General features: G+C 36.1%; 2 protein-coding genes across 21 annotated transcripts in view; one reads left to right on the forward strand and one right to left on the reverse strand.

The window, feature by feature from the left end:
- Positions 1-831, forward strand: part of aatf (apoptosis antagonizing transcription factor) — a 20,465-nt gene extending 19,634 nt beyond the window's left edge. For both annotated transcript variants that reach the window (XM_077206473.1, XM_077206472.1), the window contains exon 12: positions 574-831. In XM_077206473.1, the coding sequence (XP_077062588.1) occupies positions 574-619 (46 nt within the window). In that variant the 3' untranslated portion in view covers positions 620-831. The remainder of the gene's footprint in view (positions 1-573) is intronic.
- Positions 832-1,840: 1,009 nt separating this feature from the next.
- Positions 1,841-17,653, reverse strand: part of acaca (acetyl-CoA carboxylase alpha) — an 84,268-nt gene continuing 68,455 nt past the window's right edge. For all 19 annotated transcript variants that reach the window (XM_077206442.1, XM_077206439.1, XM_077206435.1 and 16 more), the window contains 8 exons: positions 16,657-16,753; positions 16,003-16,138; positions 15,747-15,924; positions 13,959-14,071; positions 12,390-12,544; positions 12,047-12,217; positions 4,603-4,739; positions 1,841-3,174 (listed from right to left, as the gene is read on the reverse strand). In XM_077206442.1, the coding sequence (XP_077062557.1) occupies positions 3,048-3,174; positions 4,603-4,739; positions 12,047-12,217; positions 12,390-12,544; positions 13,959-14,071; positions 15,747-15,924; positions 16,003-16,138; positions 16,657-16,753 (1,114 nt within the window). In that variant the 3' untranslated portion in view covers positions 1,841-3,047. The remainder of the gene's footprint in view (positions 3,175-4,602; positions 4,740-12,046; positions 12,218-12,389; positions 12,545-13,958; positions 14,072-15,746; positions 15,925-16,002; positions 16,139-16,656; positions 16,754-17,653) is intronic.

Raw genomic sequence — 17,653 nt, forward strand, 5'->3', positions numbered from 1 at the left:
TAAAAGTACAATAAATAATATTTTATAAAATGACATAACATTTTTAAAGTGAATAATTTATATTTTAAAATATAATTTATTCCTGTAATGGCAAAGCTGTATTTTCAGCATCAGTACTCCACTCACATGATCCTTCAGAAATCAATCTAATATCCTGATTTGCTGCTCAATCTAATATCCTGATTTGCTGCTCAAGTAAAAAATGTTTTATCAATGTTGAAAACAGTTGTGCTGCTTAATATTTCTCTGAAAAACCATGATACTTTTTTTCAGGATTCTGTAAAGAATAGAATTTTCAAAAGAACAATTTATTTTAAATATAAATGTTTCGTAACAGTATAAAAGTGTTTTGATCTATTTGATGCATCCTTTCTGAATAAAAGCATTATGTATCTATCTTAATGTCCCAAAAAATTTTAACAGTAGTGTGTTGTGATACTAGGTGTATGTATTTTAATATGAACATGCCACTTGGTACACGGCACAACAACAATTTTTACTTTTTAAAATGACATTTTCTGAATTGAGAAATGCAGTAATTTATTCAACCTATTTTCTTCTATTTGTGTTCAGGTCTGAGCTGTTTCGTTCCCTGTTTGCAAATGTTCCAGCACACTGAAACATCTGTCTCAACATGCTTAAACCCCAGTGTGTGTATGTACTGCACTGTTCTCACACACTTCTGCTGCTTCTGCTGGTGAAATCCTTCCGGGATCTCAGACTCAAACCTAGGTTTTGTTTTCCTGTAAATGAAACTACTAAACATTTCTTTTTATTTGTAAAATGACACATTTTAGTGCCCTTGTATTAAAAATGCCATTTTGTCAACAATTGTGTTTTGTCAGTCTTCATTGATGCCTCAATTTTATACTCAGTACATGATCACATATAGTAAAACCAATATGTACCTCTGTTTTAATTTCCCTCTCTGGAAGCATTCTGTAATGTTTTCTGATCAGATAATCCTAGGTTATCCACCTCAAGCTTTCACTATTGTCGCTGCCATAATTTTAATTGGGTATTGAATTGCTGTGATTCAATTTGGCCTTAGTCTATTCTCATACTACCTACCAACAACGACAGTGAAACCCACACAGAGGGGACCAGATGAGAGAATGATTGCTGAATTGATAAATCAATGAAAGTGTGTTCCCAGATCCTTCTGTCATTTAATTTCTATCAAGACCGATGAATAGCATGAAGACAAGCAGAGATTATTTCTTGTTAGAAACATGCAGTCACTGAACATTCAGGATTTCATCTCAGGCCACACTCATTTGCATACTTGTATGTAATTTTGCACCCTCTCGGATTGATTGTATTTAACATCCGGATATTTAAAACAACTGTTTTTGTTACTCTATATTTATGACATCTATACATAACCCATCATTAATAGCTAGCCTTTTGCTTGTAAATGAGCAGCAATGCCTATTTCCCACATTACATTATGATTAGTTGTTGAAAGATGTTCTAAAATGTAACAAACTGGGGAGCCCAAACTCTGGTTTGAGTCAAATTCACAGGTTGGGTATTTCAGAGAGGAGGGGGTGCCTAACTCGCATCAACTAACCACTGGTGTACTTCAGGGTTCGGTACTTGGCCTTTTGTTTTCACACACATCACAGACTTGTCATTCAAGCACATGGACTTCCCTGGTTAGCAAGTGACAAACAGCTCTATTTAGCATGTCAGCACAGCTCTCAGCTTGTCTAGTGGGCATCCTGGTCTGGATAAACGCACCTCTTCAACCAGAAAGTCTGTACTATATAACTGAAAATCCTGTTTTTCATGATATGACCCTGTACAATCAATCAAGAAAGAGCCTGTACAGTACATGTAAGATAATTAGATTTTATTCAGTTAATATTTAGAGGCAATCACAGTTTGCCACAGTAAACAGGAAATTCTCCATTTTGAACATGGAGAGACAGCTTCTCATCACTTCAGTAACATGTTTAACAATGCTTACAGATACATGAGACATTTCATCACCCATTAGGTCACAGCATATCAGCAAACTTGATAAGATTTTCATCTTTCATTGAGTCAAGCAGTAGTGGCAGCTTGAGGTTTTCTGGTAGCAGCTACAACCATCATGTCAATGATAGACTGAGGATACAACAGAGCATCTTTAGATCGTGTATAATACTCCATTCACCTCTCTCAAGTGTCATTTCCCCCTCCATTGCTTGCTTTTATTACATTTCTACACATACATATTCTGGAAAGACTTACAAGAAGTGTAATGGTAACAATCAAATTCAACTAACCTAAACGTTTGTTAAATGTTCTACAGTTACGCACTTGCAGTATAATGTACCATGTTGTTTTTAGAGATGATTGTTTAATAAGTTATTAATATATTCTCCTGACATTTTATCTATGCTAAAAAAATAAACAGCATATAAGTACAACACCAGTGGATTGACATTTTTTTAAAAAAAACATTATTTTTTGGTTAAACGAATGAAACAAGCAGTCAAAATGATGTGGTCATATGGCTCAATGGACCATCTTGCATGCAAAGAATAATACTGCCCCTAAACTGCAATTTATACGACTCAACAGCTATACATCACACCCATTATAACCAGTGAAGCAGGAGTGATCTAGTCACATCGCTCTTTCTTAGAGGGGACAGGTGTTATAACCTGACTGTTGTAGTAGAAAGTTGATTATGAAGTTGCAAACGTTCTCTCTTGTAATCTACTGCCTTTTAAACAAAAGGTTCTAGGGAAAAAAAAGTGAAATCCTCTAACAGCTTTGGGAAGCTTGTTTCTATAATTGGTCTCCGTTCATCTAAGTCTCAAAGTGCACTTGACTAGACTGTAAAAAAACTTTCTCTCTCTTTTTTTTTTTTACTTTAGTGTTTCTGAAGGTGCGCATTTATGTGCATTGATTAGTACTGATACAGAGTATATTTGCTGTAACACTTATTTTCAGATTCATAGCCAACAATGTGAAGTCAGTCACAGCACTGCCAAGTTGGCTCCTCTTGTTCCAGTTTCCAGTAGCATCGGGCCTCAGAGATGATTGGCAGGGCTCTACGAGGATGCAGGGGCGTCCATGGTGGACAGGATACGGACCACTTCGGCACGCTGTGTGGGGGAAATGTGCTGGGTCATATGAACAATCGAGTCCATGGCCACTTCTGGGTTAGCTTGAACCAGGCTAAGAAACATGAAATTAACAAAAAAAAAAGTGTTAATTTAAAAACAAGATAAATACGGGTGTAAAAATGCATTGCTTTGCAAAATTCAATGCAGTGATTTAATAAAATGAATTGACAATTTATTTTCCAAAATTCAATTATATTGGCATATAAATAGTTATTTTAGTAAGCAAACAATTGTAAGTAAGAATCCATCAAATCCAGTTCCACCATCTACTTCTGGTGTGGAGGCGTTGGTTTCTTAAGTCTCATCCACTTGCATTTGTATCAGCTTTTTTAAAATAATTATGAATCGTGCAAAAACTTTAATCAAATTGTGACCAAATTTCAGATTTACATCATACAATTTAGTAAAGAATTGGAATTGCACTTGAACTGGTCTCAGTGCAAATACATACATAATATACATACATACATATATACATATATACACATATATATATATATATATATATATATATATATATATATATATATATATATATATATATATATATATATATATATATATATATGTATATTATTATAAATATATATATCCCCTGGAAAACTGAGTCTGATTAGTTAACTCTTTCCCCACCATTGACGGAAATTTCTGTCATTTGTGAGAAAAGGCTTTACCGCCATTGACAGAATTTCCAGCTTTCTGTGTTTTCTGAAAGAGTACAGAATCTCCTGATTAAAATACGTGCGAAGAAATAGCAGAAACAAGTGCTATCATGTGTAATCATGCATATTCAAAATAACACGATCATCAACATTAAACAGCGAATAAATCAAAACTGCCTAATGTTACTGAATGAAATGTCGACTCAGGATGAGCTACAGGACTGCAAGCGTTGGGGGTTTTGATGGACTAGATTTACTCCATCCATGTTTTGATGACTGTTCTGAATCCGATCCAGATGTAGTCTTTGACAAAAACATGTCTTTCTCAGCTTTTTGCTCAAAATGTTACTTTTTTATAAAACCACATTCAAGTGTTGATAAAAAAAAAAGAGAAAAAAAATGCTTATTTTTTTTTAACCTGTTTTATTCTACCTTCTAGTTAGTGCAGAGGTCTGTTCTTTCTTTTGATATATTGCATGTTCAGATATTCATACAACAAAATATTCTGGGGGCCACAATTTTTTTTGTGAAAATGGCAAAAAACGCTGGCGGTGGCTGGCAACTAAAAAAAAAATTATAAAAAGCTGGCGAGGAAAGAGTTAATCGCAGCAATTTTTGTACAATGACCACTAAAGTACATTTCCACGGTGTCTCTCTTATCAGTTGTTTCTTCTCACATAAACTCACAAGAAATACTGATTTGAAAATGACTTAAAAGTTCTGGAATCTTGAAATGTATATATGTATACACACACACACACACACACACACACACACACACACACACACACACTTTAAGGCTTGTGTCTGGATGTTACCTGCGGATCTGTTTGAGGATATGATCTCTGCGGATATATTTGATGTTCTCATCGATGACAGATCTGGCTCCCTCTTCCTCTGCCAGCTGCCTCTCCAACCATTCCACAACATCCTCATTACTGTCCCACAGATATGCCTAAGAGAGACACACACAAAAAAGGATACATAAACATAAAGAAACAAAAGAACAAAAGTAAAAAGTTCTAAACACCTTAAGCTTGCTTGAAACATCTTGCCAAACAAACTTTGACAATGTTTCTATTTGAAAACCAAATCACAATCCTAATCAACGGCTCTTCATTTAGGCTTAGACTGATAACATCAGGCTGATCTAAAAACAAAGCTGGACTTGTGCTTGTGAAGATTTGTCGAGGCATTAATGGGCTTCCGTGCTTCTAAAAACCGCAAGCACTTGTAGTCGGCAAGAACATTTAATGCCCCATATTAATCATTTTTAATCCGTTTGCTTTTAATTAAGAACAGCGTGTTGCTCTGCTATCTGCGCGTGGCAGGGTGGAGATTAATTGTAGCTTAAGATAGCTCGCTCAGATTGGGCTAATGTATTAGTGGTCCAGACACTGTCTTCTGCAGATCCTTTAACCTGCCCTGGGGACATGGCTCTGCTCCAGAACCTGGTGTGGCGACTCTTCGGAGGCCTTGTCGGAGCTCGGGAGAGCTCATCCATTGTCATATATTCCCTGGTCCACAATCCACTTCAGTAGATGAAAGACTTACTACAGTTCATTTTACAAATCGCTCAATAGTTTGGTCACATTTTACAAACTCTTCACACGATTTTTGTTGGTGATCTGGAGAAGAGATTTGTTAGTGCAGTAAGTGATTTAAAGGTGCAGTCTGTAAGAATGACAAAATTCAAAATATCAGAGATCCTTGTTTCCCCAGTCCCCTCCTCCTCAGATTCGACAGTCACGCTGGTTGTTGGAGGACACGCAACAGAAGCGAGCGCAATTGACAATGAAAGCCGAGGAGACTTACGTAAGTTGATGAGTTGATTTATCCGCGTTTTAATATGCTCTCTGTCATAGAGATTTGTAGATGAATATCGAGGCTTTTTAGGTTGGGTGGAATCTGCAATCTCTGACCCAGTCTGTTTGCTGACTGTAATACGCTGCGTTACCTGCCAACTGGCATACCGAGGTGTCAAAGTACTATTGGGTGAACTGCCAGTGGGAGAGATCACACAGACCAAAACAAAAACCAACTGACAACGCACATTTCAAAGTAAAATAACTGTCTGTAGAAGTGTTTTCCAGAGAAACGAGTATGTTAATTGTGCATGTTTCCTAAATATCTGCAAAGACATAATGGTATTTTTATGCTTTAGTAGAGTGAAAAAGTTACATACAGCACCTTTAATAGAGAGTGAGCAAGCGGGACATTACTTAGGTCAGAGGAATATAATTGGAGGAAGAAGGGTTACGATCAGGCAAGAGCTAGAACCTGCTTTACAGTTTTTTACAATTGCTAACAAGCGTTTACCAATACTTAAAGTACTTTTAATAAATTCTTTACACAGCAACACACCTACATCACACAACTGGACAAATAGTTAATTTTCTGGCCAAAAAACACATTTTTGTTAAATAAATCCAAACTCTACATTTCAAAATGCTAAAAACCATATACTTTCTACATACACTTACTCTATCACAGCAAACCCCGATTCAAAATTGAATCATTCTATCAAAACACTAGCACTCGTTTTCTATCCAACATGAATAAAGTCAATCATAGCGCAATGACTGTCCAAATACTAACAATTGATGGCATTATGCAAATTGCATTACTTGTCAGTGTTTACAAAAGCTGTCACAAAGAACTGGCAAAAGCAATGATTATGAATATGTCAAATATAGCAAGGAGACATTTTAATTGTTTATTAATAAAGTCAAGATGAAGTTGACGATGCTGACTCGTGATCTTCGCAGTAGTGAATGCACCAGAGAGAAATGCACATTTCATTTCATAAGCAGAGAGCATGTTTTCTTTCGTTTTGAATTGTTCTGTTTACAAGTAGACATTTCAATATAGATATATTTTTCAAGTCTGTGAATAGGCTATACTTCAGTTCATTTATGAGACGCGCTCCAGTTCACGCGCTTAAATCCAGGCAATTGGTTGATGAAACATTGGTTAAAATTAAGATACAATTAATACAAAACGAAATTCACTTTAAAGAAAGGCTTTGTGTGTGTAAGGTCTCTGTGAAAGTTTTAAAGCAGTCTTTTAGTGCCGCTTCAGAGCGGTCGCGTCCATAACGGAGAACTGTCACGTCTGTAACATTGTTTTTTCCTCATAAATGCGAACACGAAAAATAAAATAAAATAAAATGAATATTTTATGTTCTGTGGAGAGCCAACCCTTCTTCATCCGATTTGCGCAGTGTAATTCACAGAATTACAAAAAAAAAAAAAAAAATAACAATAACAATCGTTGCCTCCTAAAAGTTAAAGATTTTTTTTGTCACGCATGACTGTCTATTTCCCTAATATTAAATATAAAACGCATGTGTAGACTGATATTTTTCTAATGTCTGGACTCCTTTCAGGGAGGAGCCTATGGATAAACAGACGTTTCAATATTTTGGTATTAATGCATTTTCTGAGAATTTATATTTCAAGTTTTGACTGCAAATGTCATGTCCAGAACGCTGGAATTCCCAAATGTTAAATAATTTATCCTCAACTAGTTTTGTGGTGTAGGTCTACGTATTTTATAATGTTAAGTTAACTTCAGATAATACTAATAGTAATTTAAAGATGTGGTAGCATTGGATCTGGACGGTATGGATAACGCTGGGAGTTGGAAGGGGTGTGTCGCGATTCTGCAGGTTCGTGGATCTGAGTGTCGCGATTTCGGTTTCATATGATATGGCATATCCTTACAGCCTTAGTCATTTTAGAAAGTTAAGTTCTACTCCTGTATAGTTATTTTGGTGAAAGTAACTCAAAAGTAATACAGGAGTAATGTAACGCATTAGAATTCTGAGACTGTAATATGGTAAGGTAATGAATTACTTTTAAATAACAGTAACAAGTAATATATAATGTATTACAGTTTTGGGAGTAACTTGCAAAACACTGTAAATAATTTCAAATAAATGCTGTTCTTTTAAACTTTATATTCCTGAAAACATGCATCACGTTTCCAACAAAAATATTACGCATGCACAACCATTTTCAACATTGATAATTATAAGAAAGTATAATGGTGTTTCTTGAGCACTGTTACTTGTCATGTTTCAGTTCTACCTGCAGACCATCTAAAACCCATTGTTTTTATAATTCAGTTTCCTTTTACTGTAAGCCATTCTACATTTTTGGTTGAGTGTTGAATCTGTGCATTGTTGGCAACGTACTATCGAGGCATGAACGAGGCATTACTTTATAGAATGTACAGTCGAAAAAAAAATTAAAAGTAACAATTGCTCAGGGGAGCCACTGGACAAATGGGTTCAGTTGACTCATTGATCAACAACAAATACAACATACATGACCTTTGGTTACTATGGAAGCTTTTTTATGCCACAGAAGAAATAAGTATAAAAGGTATCTTACAAGATTTTTTTTTTCTTGCAATTGCTAGTTTACATCTCAATTCCTTGTTATTATCTCATAATTATAAGGACAATAAAGTCAGAATTGTGAGTAGGAAAAAAGCCAGAATTGTGCGATAAAAAGGACTAAATTACCTTTTTTATTACCTATTTCGTCGCAGAAATAAGCTTTCATAGGTTGCACAGTCCAGCACACATTCTTACTCCTCTCCCCTAACTTTTGGTGGGTTGATGTTGCATCAGTTCGCCCATCCAAGACAAATTTCTTTTAACCTTCTTCTCCCTTGTCCTGATCCAACTACTGCTCTCCCTCCATCAACTATTCCTCTCCCTCGCCCAGACATTATTTTTTTTCTCACTGCTCCTCTGAGTTGTTCTGCATCCACATTGAACAATACCAACTCAAAGAGTCCCTTTTTTACTGTGTATGTCCAAGTAATGTAACATCTGACTACGCCTCCGACTGAGATTGGATCTAGCTATTTCTCAATATTTCAGAGATCTGTCACCTAAAAATGCTTATCAGTCAATATTTTTAATATATTTTTTTCAGTACTTTTGAGGTGCTGTTGCAGCAGTAGAGGCTTTAAACTTTGTAAAATGTAAGATTTTCAGAAACGTGTTAATTGGCTGTATATGTTGATAAAACAACATGAATTGTGTTAATGGTATGGTCACAACAGACAGATGTTGTGCTAATTGTGTTTAGAGTTTTGAAAATTTGACTACGGATTGGACAAAAGGATGTTAGCAATTGAAAATAAAAAATGTAATACTGGAAAAGATTTCCAGCGCTGGAGAGATGTTAGAGCGGGAAGGCCTAAAAACAGACTCTTAGGTTGCTTTGTTTCTGCTCGATACGCGAATAACTTTAAAAAAAAAATATATATATAAGTATTGTACAGAACCAAGATATGCTGTTAAATGTATGCTGAATATCTCAGGATATCTGAGAATATCTAGAATATCTCCATACTAGCGTAATGAATCCAATCTTCAAGCTAAAGACACTGGACTAATAATCCCGATCTGAATTCTAACTTGTAATTCCGTCTGAATCACCATCACTGTTTGTTCGTTGTCCAGAGGAGAACTGCCTGACTGTATGAGCCTGGTTTTCCCCAAGGTTTTTTTCTCCATTCTGTCAGCTCATGGAGTTTGGATTCCTTGTCAATGTTGCCTCTGGCTTGTTTAGTTGGGGACAACAATATTATTGATCTGACTGTACTGATGCGGTTGTATAAAAAAACATAGCTGTATAATAACTGCTTTATAGATGCATTGAACGAATTCAAAAATGTATCTTTACAACGGAACTGAATCAATACTGAACTGACTTCATCTGAACAGCCAAAATGCATCTTTACCTATTATCACTGTAAAGCGGAGCACTAGATAAATAAAGGTGACTTGAATTGACAGATTGTTCCATACTTGCACGAGCTGTCTGATGCGCCAGGATTATGTGGTTTTCTGTGTTGCATAACATGTTCACTATCATGGGAGCCAGGGCTCGAGACTAACGGCGTCCTATCTTCCTGGGGACGATATAAAATGTGTTTAGGACGTACAGAAATATTCTCCAGGACGCCTACGGGACGAAAGACATTTTTGTATGTGTGTTCATTTATTACTAGCCTATTAGGGTAACTTACTTAGAAAATGCCAAAATTAACCGATCAAGTGCTGACTACAACGGAGAGCGTCTTCTCATGCTGTTAACTTACTATAGATACTATCACTGGCCGGCTACTCACCCGGAGACTTGTTTCGCGGTAGGCCTATCACGTGGCTTATTTTCCAAGACAAAAACGAGACGAAAACTAAACTAGCTTTGAATGACAAAAAACATGACGAAAATCTATTGACATTTTCGTCAACGAATAAAAACTAAAAAAATGTAAGATAGTGACGATTTGGGAAGTGATCCAGTCAGAACTGATGTCCTGCGTTTGTGGAAGATGCGCACATTTACTGTAACGTGCTGATCTACCCAGCGGCACACAAGGGTTGACATGCGCTGCATGTCTCATAAAACGTTAAAACATTTAAACGTCTGGGAGAATGAGTAGAGCAGATATATAGCCTAAATCTCTAAAAAAGAACAAAAATATATAGATTCTCAAAAAAAAAAAAAAAGAGCTTTATTTGGTACGGTTTTCTGTGCGCACACAGCCGACCCGAAGCGTGCAGCCATGCACATAGACACCTATACAGCACGCGAGTTCTGAATTGAGCTCTTTCGTGTCTGAATGGACAAATACACACAACATTGTTGAAATTTCAGTTTTGGAGAGTATTCACGTAAACTATGTTGGTTATGTCTTAAACAGTTTTGAGTGTATCGGATGTGCTTGTGCATCAGTGCGATTGGATCCGCATGTCATTGGACATGATCCGATGTCTTAAAGTGACAGTGGCTAATAAACCTAATGCGGTCTGTGTCCTTAATATTGATCAAGCAACAAAAGAAAAAGAGAAAAGCATTCACTGCTCGTTAATAGCTTTAATGATGATTCATTATATTTAATTCATACAAATAAATATGTCTGCTGCTTGAAAGAATAAAGAATGATGATATTTTTGTGATATGTAGTCACCAGTATTTATTTGTTATTTTTTAATCCAACCAACTCAAAAACATTTTGAGCTGTATGTGTTTTTATCTTAATTTTCGTATATGTAAAAAAAAGAAAAAAGAGATTTGTTCTGCATGCATACAAAAAGTATCTAACTCCTGTTATTTTTTATTAAATCTGTTTTTTTACCCATTTACAGATAACTACTTTGAATGGAGCTTAATAAATATAATAATATATATCATAAACATTTTAATGGTGTTTTTATTATGTGACTAACAACTATAGATGATAATAACAAAGTACAGAAACATCAACGTTTATTTTGGGACGGTTGACATTCACTTTAGGACGGTTCAAATCGTTTTTCAGGACGGTTCCAGGACGGAGGTGAAAAAAGTTAGTCTGGAGCCCTGATGGGAGCGGAGCAATGAAGCAAGGGGTGTGTTTGTTTGGGTGTCTATTTCAAACATCAACAGTGTTTCTCAGAAATCACTTACTACGCCTTTAAAGGACAAGTTCGGTATTTTACACTTAAAGCCCTGTTTTAAGATCGTTTCTGATGAAATGTTGTCCCGAGAATTTTAGGTTTCAGTGGTAGCAAAGACGTGAAACTCACCGAGTGGTCTGGGGTGTTCACTGATATGCTCACACAAAAATCGCTGCAAAAGATGCTTTCCAATAGGTTTTATCGTAGTTTGTGTCCAACTCCATTGACTTGTATTGGATGTTCTGTGAGGAACGGTATTACTCCGCCGCCGGAGATGGAAATGGGGTTGTTTGTATTTTCATTCTGTAGTTATGCAGTCGCGGTATCATAGGCTACGCTATCCAAACATTGGCAAAGGTGCATTATCACCACCAACTGGGCTGGAGTGTCTATAATTCAAGCTCTCAACGGAAGAATGTCCGGTTGTGACGCGTTTGGAAAAATAGGTCCACGGTTTTACAACGGATGGTAAAACACCTGTTGGAAAGCATCTTTTGCAGCGATCTTTGTGTGAGCATATCAGTGAACACCCCAGACCACTCGGTAAGTTTCACGTCTTTGTAAACTAAAGTTTAATGCATTTTATGAATGATTCTTCCAGTTCCCCTATGAAACCATTGTGGAGGTGGGGGGGGTGCTAACACTGAAACCTAAAATTCTCGGGACAGCAGCATTTGTCCAAATTTCAATCTTAACCGTTCTATTTCATCAGAAATGATCTTAAAACAGGGCTTTAAGTGTAAAATACTGAACTTGTCCTTTAAAGCAATAGTATTTTTTTTTTATTTGTGACATACTTTCACAGCTCCCTCTGCCTCCACGAACCAGCGCCGGAGCATTGCCTGAACCTGCCCGTCCGTCAGCTCGCTGTTAGCACACTGGATCTTCCTCTTAACCGCGTCTTCCAGCAATAATCGCCGCAAGCGCCAGTAGAAGAACAGCCGAGATGTCGGCCACTCCAGGATATCCTAAACACACAAGTCCAGATTAATTTAATAAGTGTAAGTCTTATTTTATTTGAGCTTTTGATTCTTTTTCTATGGAGAAATATGAATTCAAAATCAATGGTTCCAACAGAAAGTGACAATGGCTTGAAAAAGCAGAGCTTTAGTATAAGCTATGTAGAAGTTGAGTACTGACAGTGATGACTCCTTTCTCCTGCATGCGGCCCGGTGTGTCATGAAGGTCCGCAAACTGCACAGCTACTTGATGATATATGGGCAGCAGAAACTCCTCTCTCTCTTTCAGTTTACTCTCCAGCTCTTTACGTTCAGACACATTCAACTCCGGGGTGCCTGAAACCACACACAGAACATTTATGTAGAATGTATGAAAAATGAGTAGCTTAAAAATGGGGACAGAGCAATATATTAGTCGGGCCGATATGTAGCCGTTTCAGAAGACATCTGCCCACCTGAAATATTTCTATAACTTTTGAGGCAAACTTTTTTCAGATGCGAGACTGAAAGTTCAAGATATCAACTGCCATTAAATTACAGTTTTTATTTAATAATACTTTGTGTTTATATAAATAGTTATTTTTGACTAGATTTGTCATTACCTAAAACAACTGAATAGCAATTTTGCTGTTTTTGCCTATCTTTTTGCCTATCTTGTCAGCAAAAATTAAAGTAATTTCAGACGTGGAGCGGAAAGTTAACTAAAACTATTTAAACTAATTTCAGTCAGCTGAAATAAGGTAAAATATAAATATTAGATTAACTTTCAAAGTTTAAGTACTAAAATGACTAAAACTAAAATAAAATGTAAGCTTAATAAATTTATTTAAAATATAAACGGATACATTCAAAAACTCATACAAATTTAGGCACATAGCAAAAATACAAAAAAAAACAACCTTAAAATATACAAATAAAATCTAATTCAAAATATTAATAAATACTAGAATATATAATCATACTAAAATAACACTGGGAATAAGTTATTACATTTTGACAAAACATCACAATTTTATATTTTATTTAGAGTAATATGCACTGATGAAAAAATTATATTAAGAAAATAGGTTTGATTTTATATCGGCTTAGAGGTGCAGTAAGCGATTTCTGAGAAACGCTGTTGATCTAAACACTTGTAGCCAATCACCAGAAAGGGGCGTATACACTCAATTATGGGGGAGGTGCCTGTGTGTGTTGCATGATGCGTTTGTGAATTTGGGGGTGGAGCTTTCAAGATAGCTGTGTGATCCTTTTGGGTAGGGGCGTGTTTGTTGTAGTGATTTCAAATATCAACAGCGTTTCTCGCTTACTGTAACTAAGTGCACTGGCACAATTCTACTGTTTAGGCATCTGTGTGTTGACCCCTTGTTCTACACAAGAAAATTAGCAAGAATGATCACACAGCGACAGTGCGGCCCAACCGAGGAGCTCTCCAGGATCTCCCATCACCCTGTGGCTGTTTGAGAGAGATCGATCACATCAGAGGCAATCATTCAGCATGGCTGCATGTGACACAGACCTCTTTAGTGACTGCTGAGGGGGTAATCGATCGAAGGAGGTACAGAACAGCAGCGGGGTCTGATTGATCTGAGACCCCTGTGATTGACACGTCTCCTCAGGGAGGAGAGAAAGAGAGGGTCGGCACAATCAGCAGAACGCAGCGATGATGTGCTTTAATACAACACTCATACATGCCCAATAAAACAAAATACGATTTCAGAGGAGAGAGAGAGCACTGTGAACAACTTACCTAGTCTTTCTGCAAGCCCCATGTACACAGGGTCCACCCGTCTCATGGTCTTCACCAGGTCTTTTTTACGGAACTTGATCTCCACCGTGCCTTCAGGCTCCAGCACACCACCACTGCAGAACACACACACGCTGATGAATCAGCTCACTCCGGCCATTACAATGAATCTGTTTGAAACACTGGTACAATGCTATTCTCGCATCATCACTCAAATTGGCCCGCTAGTAAGATAAGTTATGTATTGATACTGAAATATCTGAAATATTTACTTCTAAATTGTATTCAGAGGCTGATCGAAATAAGAGAAAGTCATTGTAAACTAAGAAGAATGTATAGGTTTAAAAAAGAAAGGGCAAGAACTAATACAAAAAACAGATGTATACCTGTTAAAGAGGTAATTACACCTATGGAATAATATTGATAAGGATTTAAAATTGTGTACTTCACTCTGTAAATTCAAGAAAATGTTTAAAAACAAGGTGATATATAATTATATAACTCAATATGAATAATTTGTGTAAGTCATATGTAAACTATTGTAATAATATCTGATATGTGTACCTTTGTAATATTTTATGTAAATTTTAGAAATTGTCTTATGTAACTATTTGTTTATTTTGTACGAATCCTGAGAGGAAAGTGATTAAATAATTATGTATAAAGGGTAGGAATAATAAGCATAGGCTTCAGCCTACACCTTTTTCGGTTATTATCTATATTTTTTCTTTACTGTGGAAAATTAGGGCCGAAAATATATATTTTTTAATCTTCTCTACAACGGCGAATTGACACCCACCTCCTGTGGCTCACTCGTCTCAATCGCAACGGCTGAATAGTGCTTGTATTGCACATAATTTTAGTCATTCTCGCAGGTTTCGCGTTCACACCAAAAGCACGTGCATCACTGATCTATATAAGTGGCACTTTCATAAAACCGCCTCTAACAGATCGCGAGTACCAAATTGACTTCTTTTTCGTGGCTGTTTGAAGAAAACTTATGACAAAATTATGACAAAATGCCAATCTTGCCGAGTATTCAGGTAAATACAGTCAGTTTTGAAACGTAAATAGTTGTGTAACAGTAAAATGGATCCGTGCATAAGCTGTAAAAGTGACAGCAGCCTACTAAACCTGCTGCAGTCTGTCATGTTAATCAAAGAACAAAAGAGAAAATCATTTGCTGCTCTTGAGTGAATAACTTTTGGAACTTTAATTGCAAGCATTAATCTGTATTTAATTTTTACAATGAAAACTATCCAGTGTTTTATTTTTAAGTATTTCTTACCTGAATACTATTGTTAGACCCACCTGAAAAACTTAAAGCCATGTTTATTTCATTTATCTCTTTATTCTATTGTATTTATTCATGCTACCATTGCAATTTGATTATTTGTTCTTATTTTATTACTGTTTACTATCTATTACTGTCATGTTTTTGTAAATGTAGTTTAAAGATTCAAATAAAGCCTTCCCGTGCTGCAAGTTAGATATTACAACAAAATTGCAGCAGGAAAAATATGGCTGTGTATATGGCAGTTTTCCCTGTAGTATCAAAAATATCGATTTTTATCAAGGTTTCATATTGAAGTTGGAAATTCCAGTATCATGACAACACTAGTCTGACTTTATTTATTTAGTTTTGTTTTCTGTTTTAATGCGTTATGTTTACGTAAAATGTAAAAAAGGTGCAATGCACATTGACAAAATAAATAAATAAATAAATAAATAAATAAATAAATAAATAAATAAATAAAAATAAAAGCCTTTGTTCCACATCCTAATTCTTACCGGCTGTCCTTGTCCGCATACATCTCCATGTGGCGAGGGTTGATTGTGGGGTCTATGACGACCCATGATCCTCCCCGGAGCTCCGCCTGTGGTGGGATGTACACCAGCACTGGTTGTCTGTACTCTCTCAGCCCGTCCACTATATATGCTCCAAACTTTAGCACCTGGTCATACATGTCTAAAGACAGGAGAGGTGTTAGCAGAGACCATCACAGATCACTAAAGCACATACCAGTTCTCTTCCCATATCACTGACCTTTCATCCCTCCAGAGAAGCCTCTCCAGTTGGCAAACACTATGAGCGGAAGCCCCTCTCTGTTGAAGTCTTTAATGGCCTGTGCAGTCTTAAAAGCAGAGTCTGGGAACCACACTTGCCCTGCTTGCTGAATGATCTATAAGAAACAGCACAAAATGCTGGTCATCTTTCTGACATAGATGCTGAGCTATATAGGCGTCTTCGAGGCAGTGGCAGAAACGTAGGAGGCTGGTATGCGTGGCTTTATTCCGTGCTTTTACCTCCGCCAGTCTCAAAACATGTCTCCATTTATAAACTGTTGTAATTTTCAGCTCGACAGGAACTTTGCATAAACAACACAACATTGTTTATGTAGCGACTTTCAGCATGTTTCCTTACAACGTCTGACATGTGGCGTGAGAAAGTTACATAAACCACGCAAAAAACAATCAGAGAGGTCAGATTGAAGCTGATTTCCAGAAATGCGATTTGAATAGGATTTCAAACCACTTATGACTGTAGCTCAAAAAAGATTTGTAAAAATCGCATTTCATGTGATTTTTTTCGCCGTTCACACTTGCAACGACTGGATTCCAATCGGATATGCACAAAAATCGTATTTGACTGACAGTCTGAACAAGGCTTGAGAGTCTGGAAGTGTTTCTAAGTGGTCACCTTGGCTTCTGAGTCCAGATTAGCTGGGTCTGCTGGGATTGACAGCTCCACCGATCGAGTTTCCACAGCAACTACTCCAGTCGGGATCCCGCCCAACCTTCAATTACCAAGAAAGACTAATTGTTACAAAGGAACAGAATAAAACACACCAATAACAAAAATAAACATTTTATTTTTTTAATTTGATCAAATTTTCTGAAAAACGTTTATTTAAAAGTGTCATTATCTTGTCATGTTTATGATACATATACAGCTGGAACTGGGTGAAGGATGATATAAATTACATCACAATATTCTTGAAACATGTTTAGTTCAATTATATAAATATTTATGTACTTACACACAAATGAAAATGTAAACAATGTAAGTAAGGCTTTCAAACTAAAGATTTTATAAATATATAGCATTTTTTTAAACAATTTATAGCAATTGTTATTTAAATTAACTATAATTTTTGTACTGACATTTCTTAAATTTATTAGTGATTCATTTACAATTAATAAGAATAAAGGTTCCAATGATGCATAAAATACTGTGTAATATTTAAGTTTAAAAGACTGAAGTAACTTAAAATAATTCTATAAAACAATAGAGCAAAGAAAAAAAAAGCTGTAAAGGTAAAAAAAAAAAGGAAAAAATAAATGTCTGTATTGTGTTAGACAACTAAAGGAGAATAGAGTAGACGACTGATGAAAAACTAATGTTCCCCACAGGAGCTTTCAAAGTGCATTTATCTAAGCAGGACCTTTCCAATTGACAAACGCTGCCCTTTAAGCATTGAGGTCAGAGGTCAACACAAGTTCACTGAGGAGCGCTAAGTTAATCATTAGAAAAATCAGTATTTGCAAATGTATGTCATTATATGTGGCATTTATTTTTAAGAAAGAGAACACAAGCACGCTTTTTAAGAAAACATATATTTTAAAAAAAATATAGGTCAGTTCTGAGAGCTCTACAGTAGCATCATTTGTTTGCTTCAGATAACAAAATATCAAAC

Source organism: Siphateles boraxobius, unplaced genomic scaffold (genome assembly GCF_051911475.1).
Source record: "Siphateles boraxobius isolate OS27281-9 unplaced genomic scaffold, OSU_SipBor_1 56, whole genome shotgun sequence".
NCBI lineage: Eukaryota > Metazoa > Chordata > Actinopteri > Cypriniformes > Leuciscidae > Siphateles > Siphateles boraxobius.